Raw genomic sequence first — 14,625 nt, forward strand, 5'->3', positions numbered from 1 at the left:
TCTCACCTAAGGTACCAAATTATAAATACAATACACCCATCTTTCAAGTAATGCGGTAACCATAAGTAGTAGATAGATTTCATATCTAACAATAATAAATAAAAAGGAGGGTATCTAAGCCGCAGCCATATCTATCGATAACAATAACAAAACAAGTAAACCAGTAACCAGTAGCCCGAGCGAAAATACTAGACAAAAATCAAAACCCAAGATATAGCCTGCCCGACCGGTAACATGCAAGTGATGACGATGACGATGACGATGACAGGAAGATGAGTTGGAGGATAAACGCTCAGATCAAGCAATCACAATCATGAGGTGGGTGGCATTATGTTTCATAATACAAGATGGGATCTCCGCGATCGGTCGCGTATTTCTTGTTTGTTGTTTTGTTGTTTTCTTTTATTTTATTTCAGTACGCTCTCTTTCAAGAAGTAGAGCTTAGGCGTGGCGGAAAGGCTCGTAGGCGTTGTTGTGCCGGCTCTGGGGAGGCAGAGGGGGGTAGGAGGTGTTGGCCTGGTTGTTGTCGTACGGGCCCAGGGGCTCGTAGGTGTAGGGGGTCTTCTCGGCGGTGACGGGACGGGGACCGGCGCGGTTCTTGTGGTTGTAAGGGGAGCGACCGGAACAGCAGCAGGTGGAGAGGAGCCAGAAGAGGGCGGCAGCGAGGGAGAAGGCGACGGCGAGCCAGGAGGCAGCGTAGATGTTCTTGCCGATGGAGCCGACGATGCCAAAGGGCTTAAGCTTCTCGTTGAAGAGGCCGAGGATGACGACGAAGAGCGCGGTAGAGGTCGCCGAGGCGGCGGCGGTGAAGAGGAAGGCGACGACGGAGATGAGGGTGGTCACGCAGCTGCCCCAGCGGGAGCAGATGGCGAAGACGCCGACGACGAGCTCGATGACGGTGGCGACGAAGGCGATGATGTAGGCGACGGACATCCACTTGGAGACCTTCTTGTAGACGTCGAGGGCCTTGTCCATGCCGTCGGGGAGGGCGTTCTGCAGGCCCGTCTGCTCGAGGTTCCAGACCTCCATGGGGTTGAACCAGAACTCGGTCTTGGGCTTAGAGCACTTGCTGGTGTCGTACTTGTTGTCCTTGGTGATGTTGCCTTGGCAGTAGCCCCAGAGACCGATGTCGTAGTAGTCGGCGACGGTCACGCCGAGTTGCTTCTGGACCTGCTCGAGAGCGGTCTTGATGTCGCCATCGTCGACGTGGATATTGGCTTGTCCCAGTTTGTCGAGGGCTTGATCGACCCCGGATTGGACTTCGGAGGATTCGGTGACATTTTGCAGGTTGGCCTATTATATGGTTAGGATTTATCATTCGCTTCTTATGATTTGGAGAGGGATCATACTCGGAAGAAATAGAGGTTGTTGAGAGAGCCCGAACTGGAATTTGTGCAGCCCAGCCCGACCATGATCAAACAGATCAGGGACGCGATGGTCAAGACATATGGGGTGATGATACAGAGCACGCGGCCGCCTTTACCCATGATGACGTATTCCTTGTTTTGGTGTATTTCCTCTGTTTTTTATTGAACGGTGGAGTTGGAATATCGTGTCAAGTGGAGGAGAGAAGGTGAGGAGGGAAGGAAGGAGGACGGAGAATAAATGTGGATAGAAGAGAAGATGGAAGAGAAGTGGAAGAATGGAGGAGAAAAAGATGGAGGTTGGATGAAGTTAAAAGAGTTGTCGGCCTGAAGATCGATGCCTGTTTTTCTCTTTATGACGGATACCTATTTTCTCGTCTCCTACAGGGGGCGCAGTCCTTTCTCTCTTTTCTCTGCTTCTTCTCCGCCATGGAGATCGACCGGCCAACCATATCCGTTACCCTACACTACGCCACGCTCTGTTTCTAAAAATTGACCAACCCAAATATGGCCAAATGACGCGGTGGGCCAAGGAACTGCATCCTGATCGGTCCATGATCGGCAGACACAGCACCAGCCTTCATGGCCGCCACGTCATGCGAGACCAGTGGCTGGGTCTTTTTCATCATCAGGCTGTCTCTTGCTTATTGCATGATTGATGCCAATTGATATGGATTGATATGAATTGACATAGGTTTTCTGATGGTTAATGGTCAGGATGGCAAATATGGACGAGCCGAGAACCGTATCAGATTGATGAAGACGTGTCAGACAGAGTCTCCAGATCCCTCAGTGGGTCGACAAGAATCACGGTCCATGGTCGAGTCAGGAACACAGGACCACGACCAGGCAGCAGTTTACCGGATCCTTTTCCATTCTGCCTGGTAGTACATAATTTCCCTCTCAAACACAACAGGGTCGACGAATGAGCACTACTCCTTCTTCCCCATGTACCCCTTGAGCAGATCGAACATCCCCGCATAAGCCGGTCCCTGCTCGGGCTCCATGTTGAACATGTAGTCCGCCCACCACGGGCCCGCCGCCCACCAGATCGCGCCCTTCCAGACATCCTCATTCTCAACCAACGTGTCCAGGAACCCGGTCAACGCCTTCTTGCACACGTCGTTCACGCCTCCCGCGAACTCTCCGATCACGCCGACCTTCTTGTTCTCGCGCAGCCACTCCGTCGCAGCCTGCAGACGTTCGGTCCCGATCGTCTCCGACACGCATGTCTCCGAGGTGCCGGACCCGTCGGCGTCCAGATACTGGTGCATCTCGTACGCGAGCTTGTCCGAGGGGTCCTTGAGCGCCTTCAGGTTGTCGTTGACCTCGACCCAGGTCCACGCTCCCGACCAGGAGTTGCCCTCGGCGAAGATCCACTGCTTGGTTGCGCCCGAGGCACGGATTCCATCGATGGCGGCCTGGTTGAGGTTGAGGACGAGCTCTTGGTCCATCTCGTGGTATTCATTATCTATATGGGTTAACGACGAGAATATCTAGTTATGGGTGATGATGACGTACTGGTATCGAACACGACAAGCTCATTGCCCTTGAACTTGCCGGCGAGGTTCTCCCAGAAGGTCTGGAAGTCGGCCGTGGCGGTGATGATCTCGCCGTTGCTGAACCTGTTAATGATTGCTGCCATAGATGGGGAGACACTCACTATCTGCCGTAGTTGTGGGGGTCCAGAATAGCATGGACGCCTTGGTCGGTGATGCCATTGATCACCTGAAGATTCCAATCAGCACTGGTCACTCTTCTGAAAAATGTTTCGCGAGAAGGAAGCGTACCTCCGTCAGATTCTTCAGATACGCCTCGTCGTACGTCCCGGTCATCTTCTCGGGCACCAGACGCTCCATCAGGAACTGGACGCGGAAGATGTTCATGCCCTTGCCGACGAGAGTCTTGATGGTCGCGGGGTCAGGGAAGATGTATTCCGTGCCCTAATCGGTCAGCCTCTTTCTCCATCATTTGTGTGTATTGCATACCCAGACTCCGGGAACGGTGTCTTCACCAAACTCGGCTCCGGATTCGTTGGTTCCCAGCCCTGTGCTGTTAGTATTACGTATAAAAGGACAAGACAAAAGAGAAAGATGTCATACATTGAAGAGCACCAGCTCGCTTGCTATGCGCCGGGGCAGCCACAGCGGAACCGGCCGCCGCGGCGAAGATCAGAGAGCTGAGCTTCATACTAACGACCAAATGAATGAACAAAGTCTGGATACAATAGAATATACAAGAAAGAAAAGTCAAAAGAGTGTAGCCGAACAAGGAAAAACCACCCTATCCTGCAGGAATAACACCAACTATATATACCCCCATTCCGACACCTCAAATTACACCCCGCAAAGTATCACACGATAGACGCACATCGTGGATAACTTTCTCCGTCCACCCATATTACATCAAATCAAATCTACAATGAAACAAAAAATCCCGGATTACCGGGCCGAATCTTCACAAAAACCAAGAAGTATGCAGTATAGAATCATAAGGTCGATGTTCCTTAACGCAAGGAGAAACAAACACGCCAATTGGCGCCTATTTGTCCCGACAGGAGATGGATTTTTCCGGATGGAGTCGCAGGCTGCAGAAAGGTAGTGTTTAACGTGAAACGGTGGAGATGAGGGATGGTTGACTTGGGGGGTTAATCTTGGACGAGACGGACTAGACCGGGGTGGATCAGGTACGTACATGCATACTAGAGTACAGTAGGACTAGGGACTAGGGAAGGATGGGTAGATCTACGCCCGCGTCATTCTGGGAATAGATTATCGATAGTAAGTGCATGTATATTACTAGGTACCCAGTTTGATATGCCCATGATGAACATGTGAAGTACAAATTAACTAAACCATCAAATATACAACACCTCCTATCCGTACTATACTATCTAGCAGCAAAGATACCAGTTAACTCACTAGGTAACTAGTAACTACCACCCCCCCAAACCCTTCACCACACTCTTCATATCCCCCGCCTGCAAACTCTGATACTTCGCACTCGGGTGATAATCATTCCACCAGACACACGACGTCCCGTCCTCATTGAAGCACGTCGCGTCGGGGAAGCCGCTGTCCGCAGGGTTGTCCAGAACGCTAGTCATGAATGTCCAGGAGTCGTAGACGACGGCCGTAACCTATACCATCATAGCATAATTAGCATCCACACCTCCCATAGTACAATCAAGCTCAAGAAAATCCGATAGGATGGAAACATACCCCCTCATGCTCCCCCTCGAACCCCTCAACCATAGCCGCCAAGTCCTTATTATAAGCCGCCACATAAGCAGCATGCTTCTCGACGACCTCTTCGCCCTGACCCAGGAACAGCGGGCTGCGGCTGGTGGGCGGCACGTTGAGGAGGAGGAATTTGCGGCCGCCGGCTTTGTAGATTTCGTCCAGGAGGGATGCGATACGCGAGGTTAGTTGTGGGATGAATGTGCTGGCGTCGGTTGAGGAGTAGGCGTTGCCGATGCTATTGTACCATTCTGGTTAGTGGATGTACATATACATATAAATGTATACTCTCAATTCTTAAGATTACGAGCGCAAACGAAAGGAAAGAAAGGAAGGAAAGAAAGCAAGGAAAGAAAAAGGGAAAATACTCATTAACCCCAATCCAAAACCCAAATACCGCATTCTCCGCCGTCCAAGGCGCAGTCTCTGGCTTGCTGGCATAAGCATCCCCGAACAACTTCACCTGAGACACGAGGTCGCCGTCGACTCTCTTGACAAGGGTATTGTCGACCGTGGCGCCGCCGATAGCCAGATTGTACGATAGGACCAGCGAGGCGTTTTCCGCTGTTGTGAGGTATCCGACCCAGTTTGCGCCGCCGGTTGTTGTGCCTTCGCCTGTTTTTTTATATTAGTGTTTGTAGATAGCGATTGGATAGTATGTGTTGGAGGGTGTACCTAGCGCGGGATTACCCATGGGGTTCGCTGGCGAGGGCTGTTCGCCTGTGGTCATGAAGTTGGTTTGGGTGTATGAGTTTCCGCTGCGCGAGGGTTAGTATTGTATCCATGCTGTGATGGGGTTGATTGAGGGTAAGATGTACAATGTGAAGAAGTATGTCGCGTCGGCAGCCTCCTGTTGCTGTTGCTGAGGCTGGGCCCAGGGCCGTGCAGCGACGGCGACGGCCATAGTCGTGGCCGTTAGCCATGGGAGTTGAACCTTCATGATGAACGAAGAACAATATCAAGATATTTAATTTTTAGTCAGATCCAGAACAGAAAAAAAATCAAGACACTCAACCCTGAACAGAGGACTAAACCCCCGTAGACCCATTTTATAAGTAACCAAGTACCACAGCCAGACCCGGAGCGGACATCTCCTGTCGCTCGAGTCATGGTCCGTACAGCTGGCGAAACTACAGTCATACATGCACGCGCATATAAGCAGAATTTACCCGAGTCGGCAGTTGATAGGAGGACAATTACTCAGTAGTCGTTATATGAATTTTGCGGGGTAGGCGTCAGCCCTGAAGGATGAGGCTAATCACCGAGTTTAGTGGGTTTTGGAGAGGGGCGTGGGGTGAAACGGACTATACCGGTTTGATCACGGATTTGGGGTGGGCTGGATGGGGTAGATCCTTTGGGCCGAGTTTTTTTGTTTTCATACTTTAAGGGCGTTACGAGAGAGAGAGAGAAAGTATGTGTATGTACGGATGTATGGATGGATATACGTATGTACAGGGAGTATAGGTAGGTATGGTACATGCAACACGCCCACTTTGAATCTAATCTATGCATGACATCGTAATCAAGTCGTGTTGAAAAACCTCTGCGGCACACCAAACAGCTCCATCCCGACGCCACAGACCAACAGCTTGGTCTCGCCGGACCCCTCGCGAATCACGTCCACCGAAGAGATGTCCTCCACCGCGCTGTACTGATCAATTAGGTTCTGGACCTGGATGCCACCGTCCGCCGCAGTTTTTCGGGCGTCGACCTCCGCCCGCCAAAGCTTGACGCGGTTGTCGTTCCCCGACGAGGCAAACACGATGTGCAGGGCGTCGCCGTGCGCAGACGGGCGCTGCGCGAGGACTTTCGTCGTCGAGATGCACGCCGCGTGGGCGTCGGGGATGGTGACCGTGGAGATGGCATCGCTTGCTCCTCCTTCGGTATGAGTGAAGTTGGTGCGCACCAGAGACAGCGTCAGGGCGTTGTCGTCGCCGCCGGCGATGACGAGCGATGCTGTGCTGGAGATTTCGACCAGCTCGACGGTCTTGATGCTGTTTGAGTGGACTTGGTAGCGGTTCTCGCAGGCGATGATGGTCTCCGCGTGGATGAATGTCGCGTCGATTGGCTGTTTAAGGCGCAAGGTGGACCCGACTGTGTAGAAGGGCTCGATGACAGGGTTGAGGTTCCATAGCGTAAGGTGTCCGTCAGTGGAGGCTGTGATTAGGCTTAGGGATGAGTCGCGGAGGATGAAATGCGCTTGGGTGAGGCAGTTGCTTGTGTAGGTGCCTTTGGATAGGAGAGTGAAGCCACCGAAGGAAGAGTAGTGGAAGAGCTACAATATTAGCGATAATTCGGCGTGTAGTTGAAGGTAGCTATCTCACCTTGATCTGGGAATTCGAGTACGTCAGGCAAAGGAGGAACTCCCCCTCAGCCTCGCCATCCACTTCGAGCAGGTCGAAGCTGGTGATTCGCAAATCAGACTTGGGGTCGTCCTTGGGAGCTTGGGCCACGGAGACCGTGGCCAGACCGAACATGGGAAGCGTCCGATTCTGCCAAACATACAGTTCCTCTCTTCCAGAGCTGCTGAAGAGAAACTGTCCGCTCCGCGACCAGGCGACGTGTTGCGTCCCGGAGTCGTGTTTCCGCAGCGTGCGCAGACACTTGAACGCGCCCCAGAGAACTCTGTTCTGTGGGTCGATGGGGGCAAAGATACGGATATTAGTGTCTTCTGAGCCCGTCGCAAACAGCTTGGTGCCTTCGTCCGTTGATTGGCAAACACTCATGGTTTGTATCTCGCGGCCGTGGCCGCCCGCCCGCACAGTCCGTTGGGAATCCGGTTGAATCTGCAGGATCTTGAGACTGGACTGGATCCACAGAAACACGCCGGCCGTGCCGTCTCCGCGGCCGGGCTGGAAGGTCCAGACGCGGCGCGGTCCTCCGCACCAGGCACGCGCAAGCTCACACTGCTTGGTCTCGTTCCAGAGGATAAAATCCATACCCCGGAACCCGTACAGCATGAGATCCCCGGATGGCTTGTCAACGTACGCACCTTCTAGGGCGATGTCGATCGCTGGGCACGTCTGATGAACCGTTTGCACATCCACCGAGTCTGGAGATTCGTCTGCGACCTGAAGCTCGTGGACCCGATAGTCCCCGCCGCGGCTGCAAGTCAAAAAGTAACCCGACGGCGTACAAGCGTCACCGTAGAGAGACTCGAATGATATAACCTGGTTCACGACCTCCCTCGTGTGTATAGTTCGGTTGAAGATGAAGGTAAGGGGGGTTTCTGAGCTGGTAACACGGTATGATGCGATTTTGCCTTGCCAGGCTCCCAGGACCAAATATTGTTTGTCACGGACGAGAGATGCGCCAGACACCTCAAAGTGAGGAGGAAGAACCAGAGTCGTTTTATCCAAGTGCGTCTCTCCACTATCCATCAAGGTGGCAGTGATCAAATCAGCTTTCTCGCCGGAGACGTATGTTGCGATGAAGGTCAAAGTCTCAGATGAGCCGGCCACATCGCGGTTATGATTTAGGATATAGAGCCTCTGTGGCCGCTGTCCAATGTCCGTAAGGCTGCGTAGCGTTTTGTTTTTGTGGGTGTACAGCCGGATCAAGCCCCGAGCGTTGCTTAGGAGTGCCAGCTCGCTCTGCGGTAGAGTCGCGATGATTGCAAAGGAACGCAGGTCTTCTTCCGTAGTCAATGTTTCCTGGAGGATGTGCTGTTCGGCAGAGGTCCCGTGGGACCCGATCCAGCCAAGCTGGACTTGCCCTCGGGTGGTCGTTCCAATGAAGCAGTCCGCGGTGACAAAAGCAAAGGCCTTCATGTTGTTTTCAGTGCGGATTTTCGAGTCTTGCAGATCCACTGTGGTCGAGATGACGTTGTTCTTGTTTGGCAAGATCGCCGCGCCATTCTCGGCCGCAACGATTTGAAATGTCTTCAAGGCCCCGTCCGAACCGCCGCTGTAGACTGTTGTCACCGTGCCGCTGGTCTGCAGATCCGTTGACCAGATGTGCTTTCCAGCGTGGTTGTGAATTGAGGCCAGCTCGTTGAGCTTGTATACTGTATCCTGAGAAGGGGACAGTTCCCATCTAAGGGCCCACACGACCGACGTTGCATCCTCGCCACACGAGACTAGATTCATCTCACACTGTTCTCCTGTCATCTGCGGCAGGAAATGTACACTCCAGATGCGAGCGTTGTGGGCAAAACAGCTCACAAGGGAGGATTCGTGGGCGGGTAGGTCGCCAAATCCCGTGCTACGGAGTTCAAACCCATCCGTCGAGTAAGGAGAATGGTCGTGCCGAGTCGTTTGCTCACAGTTCGATATATCCCATAACTTCACCATCCGGTCATCACTACAGCTGGCCAGTAACCGCCCCGTAGGACGGCCCGGCAAGGACGTGATGAGGGGAGATATCCGAACTCCGAAAATAGACCCCTCATGGCCAGTGAAGAAGTGGTGGATTGAGCCCGCTCCCTGAGCGAGCCAGTTATCCTCATTAAGAAAACAGGACCATACAATGATCTCGCCAAAGGCAGTTCCCGCCGTGATCAAGACATGAGATGGGGAAAGCGCGAGGATATCAGCGGCGTAAAGGATCGACTTGACTCCGGTCACGAGTTGTCGGACGTGAATCTTCTTCGCATACTTCGAGGATTCATGATCCGTGATGTGAACTCCCAGGATGGCATTATGAGCCGTGACTACAAAGGCTTTCTCTCTAACATCTTCGGGGGCAGACGTGCATCCGGTTAGGATCCAGTCGGGCGCCAGATATTCGGCACTCGTGGCTTGCAGGATCGCTTGCCTTTCCCCAGACGCACTGGGACCAAAATTCAGGTCAACCCCTCTCAAGGACTGGCCTCCCCACGCGATCAGTTGAACATGGGCAGTGTCATCCGGTCCTTGGCTTTGCTGCAAGACCATGAACCCATGGACATTATTTCGCTTGAAGGTCTTGAGTTGGGCCAGCAGGGTCCCGGTCTCATCCTCAATAAGACGGGTATAGGAGCCATGTCCTTGAAGAATGAGCCGGGTACCTCCCAGGTTGAGCACCTTCAGTGCAGCCACTGGGAGACATGCATCAATGTGCTACCGATGGGGTCAGATTGTGCGCTGCGGGGACGCTGAGGGGCTGGCGACTGACCTCGAGTGAGGGATGCATTGGGGGTATCAAGGGAACGCATTGACCACCAGGCTCTTGAAATGACCAAATCAAGGTCTTTTGACGACTGGGATGCTTTCAATTAACATTCACCCCGCGTGGTTTTTCCCTGGCGATCCAGAATTTCCATCATATTATGCTTATGTAAGACTTTTATCCAATCATGTCTCTGCTATCCCGCACTGCATAAGGCATGTATAAGGATGGATATATGCTTTGTCATCTATGTGATTATGCATCTTGCAGCATTCTCACTCCACGTTGAACGAGCAACCATGCACGATAGATTAGATGCATTTGTACAAGTAGCTCACTAAACGTAGCTCCAATTGCTCAATTATTGGGATTTGCTCAAATAATCTCATCCAATTGGGGGACTGTCTTTTCTTGAATTCATCGTATGATTAAACACTGCCCCGACATTATAAATTCCATGTAGTTTATATTGTCTGGAATTGAGAAGAAAAGAAGTGAAAGAACTACAAATTATGGATTCCATAGGAACAAGGAAAGAGATCCAGAGAACCATTATGATGACCCAAAGACACAAGGATTGCCCCTCCGATCCAGACATGAACCCATCCTGGACTTCCAGGACATCTCCTGCCTTAAATCTGTTCACACAATAAATATATACCGACTATCATCGTGTAATCGACCTCTGACCGACTCCACCGTCCACTGCGACGTTGTCATTGAATGGAGAGGACGATAGTAGGGGGGAAGATCCGAGCAATCCACGGGTGGAGCCCATCCCCACTTATCTCTAATTGAGTGGTCATGGAGAGACCCTCCTCGATCGACTCGGTTGGGTAGAGATGGATGTTAAGGTTGAACAAATATCACCCTCCCCATGCGCCCAACGGACTTCCCGACCAGTCATGACATTTTCGAGTCGACCCGAGTTGTGAAGATTTGGCAATGGGTTGATCCATGACGTTGGACTCAGCCGATGACGTTGTTGACGGGATGAGATTTGATCTGGTTCAGGTGGTTGGACGAACATCCATAGATGGGGTCACCATGGAATGTGTCGATTCTGTCCCCTGCAGGGCCCTATTCTCCCTTGCCTCGATCCTGAATCCCACCTGAGGATCCAATGTCGAGGTCGAGAGATGATCATGATCGTGTTGTTCACGTAGAGGAGAATTAGTGGGTAGATCGTAATCGATCTGGCCCATCATCCCAATTGGGTTAGTCCTCTCCAAACAGAGTCTCGACGTCACCAACCTCCTCCCTCACACATACACACTTCTCTCTTCTCTTTCTTCTTTCTCTTCGTATCAACTTCTCTCTTCTCTCTTCTCCCCTTGAATCTTCACTCTCGTCTCTCCTACTCTCCTGTCCCACTCGATCCACTCGATCCACCTTCATCGTCTCCATTTTCTAGGAATCAAAACAACTCAACATCTTTCGAAGTAACCTAGTGTCATCCATCTATCCTTGGGTCATCGGTTTCTCCCCTTATTTAGTCCCTCCCGGTCTCCTGTTCGGTTGCAGTTCCCCTCTTTCTCACCTGGTTGTCCTTCCGTCACATCCCGTTGCGCCTTCTGAATCACGTCACCGCCGCGCAGACCGTCCTTGAAAGAAACCGTCTTGCCCAACTGAAAACACCTTTCCTTCGCCTTTACTCACCTTCTACTTTTTCTTGTACTTAGAGTTGACTGCTATACCGAGCCGAGCCTTTCACCATGCATCGCACCTATTCTATGCGCCAGACGCGCATGCCGACCGCATCACAGGTCGAGAACCCGCCCCCGCCCTTGTCCACCACCAAGACGAGCAGATGGCTTGGCAAAGGAGGCTTCGGTGAGTATTTGCCCCTCCAGATGTGATGGATCATCGGGTCGTGCGCTGTCGCTCGGATATGATAAATAACACTCCTAGGTGATGTGTCAGGCCACGCCTTCCGCAAGAATGCGGCAGGGGCGTTTGGCCCCGATCTCGCGAGGAAGCTGGCGCAGTTGGTGAAGATGGAGAAGAACGTCATGCGCAGTCTCGAGTTGGTGTCCAAGGAGCGCATGGAGACTGCCGTAGGTTACACTGGCCTGACCCGAGTCGCGATGAAGTTGTACTAATCGTCCCTTGCGTACAGCAACAACTCTCCATCTGGGGTGAGAACTGCGACGAAGACGTCTCGGATGTGACCGACAAGCTGGGTGTTCTGCTGTACGAGGTCGGAGAGTTGGAGGATCTCTACGTCGACCGCTACGACCAGTATCGTGTCACCATCAAGAGCATCCGTAACATCGAGGCTTCCGTTCAGCCCAGCCGTGACCGTAAGTTCCAATGGCGCCACGTTGTGTCTCTCACCCACCACGCACACACACGTACTCACATCCAATCTCCCCCCAGGCAAGCAGAAGATCACCGACGAGATCGCCAAGCTGAAGTACAAGGACCCGAACTCCCCTCGTATCGTCGTGCTCGAGCAGGAGCTGGTTCGCGCCGAGGCAGAGTCCCTCGTCGCCGAGGCCCAGCTGTCCAACATCACCCGTGAGAAGCTCAAGGCGGCCTTCTCGTACCAGTTCGACGCTCTCCGTGAGCACTGTGAGAAGGTGGCCATCATCGCCGGCTACGGCAAGCACCTGCTGGACCTCATTGACGACACGGCCGTCACTCCGGGTGAGACCCGCCAGGCCTACGATGGCTACGACGCTAGCAAGGCCATCATCAAGGACTGTGAGGGTGCCCTGGCCGACTGGGTGTCCTCCAAGGCCGTCGTCAAGTCTGAATTGTCGACCCGGTCGCGTACGCTCTCCCAGCGCCACCGCGAGAACGTCAACAAGCAACGGGAGGGAGTCGACCTGTCTAACCAGGACCAAGCGATGCGGGGTGACCGTGACTCGTGGGTACCGGCGGGCCAGCACGCGACCTACCACGTCGTGGAAGACGGCGAAGAGGGCGCCAGCACTGTTGACGGCGAGGCCCGGGGACGAGAAGACGAGCGGGTGACCGTCGTCCCAGCCTAGGGGCGTCTCTCTCTTTATTTTGGAATAATAATATATTAGAGTACCGTCCGAGGTGAAAAGACGCCGGCGCTCTTCTTCAAACATACGAAGTGACCCATCCTATCGTCGGCTCTGTTCTTTTCTTTTCTTTTCTTTCTATCATGGGATTCCCGCTTGATGCGTTGTCAACTGTTTGATGGTTAATGTTTTAAAACCCTTTCTTTTCTTTTATACAACCCGATGAGCTCCCGACTTATAATAATAATACAACTTGCACAACCTCCTTCCCATGAGCCAGTCCACCTTGCATTTCTGGACCTTATACGAAAGGGTCAGAGGTCTGGACAAGAATCAGACACGGGACGTGCCTACTGTTTAATGGAACGATGTAATAATACCATACTGTCTGCACGGGGTACATGATAACTCTGCTTGATTGTTTGATCAGTGGTAGTAATCAATGTGTTTATTCAATGTGCATATATAATATATATAGTCAAATATTATTATGGAGTTTGATGCGATGTTCTAACTCTAGATGCTATACGGGTAGTCCAACCGGCTAGGTTGGATAAAGGTCGGCTTGCCGGTTTTCGGATGTCTACCTTGTCTCTAGGTAGGTAGATAGACTGGAGTGATGCTGGGGGTTGAGGATGGTTAACTAGATACATTCATAGTCCTCTAGAGGTATATTAACAGTAGTATCTTCGGTCTAAGCTAGGGACATGAACACACTGTATTCGTGTAGATAACGACTGAACTGTAAGTAGACGGGGAGGTATATATCCGTTCCTATCGAGCAGTGCTTACAGTCCGAATCGACTCTACATAATCGATTTCATCCAACTGAGATGGATTCGGCTATCTCAACGTAGGTAGTGGCCAGTACCGCTTCTAAAAGATAAGTATCTAGGATATGATATGATATGATATGATATGACGGGCTACATCTAGCTAATCGACATCACGATATGTAGAACTGCGTGTCAGGCGATACAGTGCAATCTGTATGCACATACTACGCGCATCACATTGCTTCCTATTCATCTCAAGGAGAAGAAGAAGAAGAAGAAGAAGAAGAAGAAGAAGAAGAATTATAATGATGATAAAACCATACCAATTGCAAAAGGTACCTACCTACCTACCTACCAAGGTACGTAGGTATCCCCGGTGTCTCCAAAGTCACTTCAATTACCTAGTCTGGAAACGCCGATACTTTCCCTATAGGACTACCTGGGTATGTACCTACCCTAGGTACCAAGTATTATAGTACCCACATACGAGTTCAGTATCGATTAGCGGATGTCGTTTTGTGGGAAGTCGACAGTGGGCATTGACAAGTGACACTGGCATTGACAGTGGATACAGCCAACCAACCCGGTCTGACTCCCTTCATCCACTGTTTGGAATTGGATAATAACAACTACCCGATAAATAACAATAAGTCCGACGCGTACTCCGCACTTGAGTTGGTTTGCACAAGTATTTACCTGGTGTAGCTTCGATGCACTCGCTACCTACCCTACCTACCAAGGTACTGAACAGGCTGTGGATGATGTCAGACCTACTTACCTACCTACTCACATTTTAGGAATGAGATACTCATACCTACCTACCTCAGTACCCAGTCAGATACGTACATACATATTAGGCCGTTAACAAAGACGTGCTCAGACACTCAACGCTTGTGCTCGTGCTTGGGCTCACTTACCACCTATTTACCTTCCCAATCTGGGAATCCAATCGACCCTGTCTGGCAAGTACCTTAGGTAAGTAGGTAGGTCGTAGGTACTCGATCACGTCTTGTCTGTGGGGAATAAGGTCATACCTGCCTGCATGCCGATGGCCGGGGTCGACCAGTCAGATATCGTCGATTGTCATGTTGTTTGGCTCGGATATGCATGGTTTCGTGTGGTGTGGGGTGTTTGGTTTGCCCTTTCCCGCGCTGTCGTGCCCATA

The 14,625-nt window shown here is 51.8% G+C and overlaps 6 protein-coding genes across 6 annotated transcripts; 1 reads left to right on the top strand and 5 right to left on the bottom strand.

The window, feature by feature from the left end:
• Positions 1-441: 441 nt before the first annotated feature.
• Positions 442-1,487, bottom strand: P168DRAFT_239237 (SUR7/PalI family protein; the record flags this gene model as incomplete). The annotated part of the gene is made up of 2 exons (XM_024833663.1): positions 442-1,293; positions 1,350-1,487. 2 exons carry the CDS (start codon positions 1,485-1,487, stop codon positions 442-444), a joined length of 990 nt encoding a protein of 329 aa, XP_024691118.1.
• An 809-nt stretch (positions 1,488-2,296) lies between these two features.
• Positions 2,297-3,554, bottom strand: P168DRAFT_320093 (glycoside hydrolase family 5 protein; the record flags this gene model as incomplete). Its single annotated transcript, XM_024840336.1, has 6 exons — positions 2,297-2,835; positions 2,886-2,983; positions 3,028-3,092; positions 3,155-3,307; positions 3,353-3,411; positions 3,467-3,554. The coding sequence occupies 6 exons, from the start codon at positions 3,552-3,554 to the stop codon at positions 2,297-2,299; spliced, it is 1,002 nt and encodes a 333-aa protein (XP_024691119.1).
• Positions 3,555-3,676: 122 nt separating this feature from the next.
• Positions 3,677-4,180, bottom strand: P168DRAFT_185551 (uncharacterized protein). The gene has a single exon (XM_024832976.1). The coding sequence runs from the start codon at positions 4,058-4,060 to the stop codon at positions 3,806-3,808; it is 255 nt and encodes an 84-aa protein (XP_024691120.1). The 5' UTR covers positions 4,061-4,180; the 3' UTR covers positions 3,677-3,805.
• A 119-nt stretch (positions 4,181-4,299) lies between these two features.
• P168DRAFT_271850 (SGNH/GDSL hydrolase family protein) lies at positions 4,300-5,440 on the bottom strand (the record flags this gene model as incomplete). The annotated part of the gene is made up of 5 exons (XM_024835289.1): positions 5,422-5,440; positions 5,279-5,361; positions 4,972-5,218; positions 4,586-4,841; positions 4,300-4,503 (listed from the first exon to the last, which is right to left on the bottom strand). The coding sequence occupies exons 2-5, from the start codon at positions 5,331-5,333 to the stop codon at positions 4,300-4,302; spliced, it is 762 nt and encodes a 253-aa protein (XP_024691121.1). The 5' UTR covers positions 5,334-5,361; positions 5,422-5,440.
• A 582-nt stretch (positions 5,441-6,022) lies between these two features.
• On the bottom strand, positions 6,023-9,966 carry P168DRAFT_271853 (tRNA (34-2'-O)-methyltransferase regulator RTT10). Its single transcript, XM_024835290.1, has 3 exons — positions 9,698-9,966; positions 6,928-9,642; positions 6,023-6,878 (listed from the first exon to the last, which is right to left on the bottom strand). Exons 1-3 carry the CDS (start codon positions 9,713-9,715, stop codon positions 6,126-6,128), a joined length of 3,486 nt encoding a protein of 1,161 aa, XP_024691122.1. The 5' UTR covers positions 9,716-9,966; the 3' UTR covers positions 6,023-6,125.
• Positions 9,967-11,406: 1,440 nt separating this feature from the next.
• Positions 11,407-12,687, top strand: P168DRAFT_298296 (Eisosome component PIL1/LSP1 family protein; the record flags this gene model as incomplete). Its single annotated transcript, XM_024838256.1, has 4 exons — positions 11,407-11,524; positions 11,615-11,748; positions 11,811-11,994; positions 12,071-12,687. 4 exons carry the CDS (start codon positions 11,407-11,409, stop codon positions 12,685-12,687), a joined length of 1,053 nt encoding a protein of 350 aa, XP_024691123.1.
• Positions 12,688-14,625: the final 1,938 nt, after the last annotated feature.

Source organism: Aspergillus campestris, assembly GCF_002847485.1.
Source record: "Aspergillus campestris IBT 28561 chromosome Unknown P168scaffold_9, whole genome shotgun sequence".
Classification (NCBI taxonomy): domain Eukaryota; kingdom Fungi; phylum Ascomycota; class Eurotiomycetes; order Eurotiales; family Aspergillaceae; genus Aspergillus; species Aspergillus campestris.

Bases quoted from the DNA above. Each gene is read 5' to 3' on its own strand.
- P168DRAFT_185551 (XM_024832976.1), bottom strand. From the start codon at position 4,060: ATGTACGTACCTGATCCACCCCGGTCTAGTCCGTCTCGTCCAAGATTA.
- P168DRAFT_271853 (XM_024835290.1), bottom strand. The intron at 6,879-6,927 runs GTGAGATAGCTA...CTAATATTGTAG, and splicing joins ACTCGAATTCCCAGATCAAG to CTCTTCCACTACTCTTCCTT.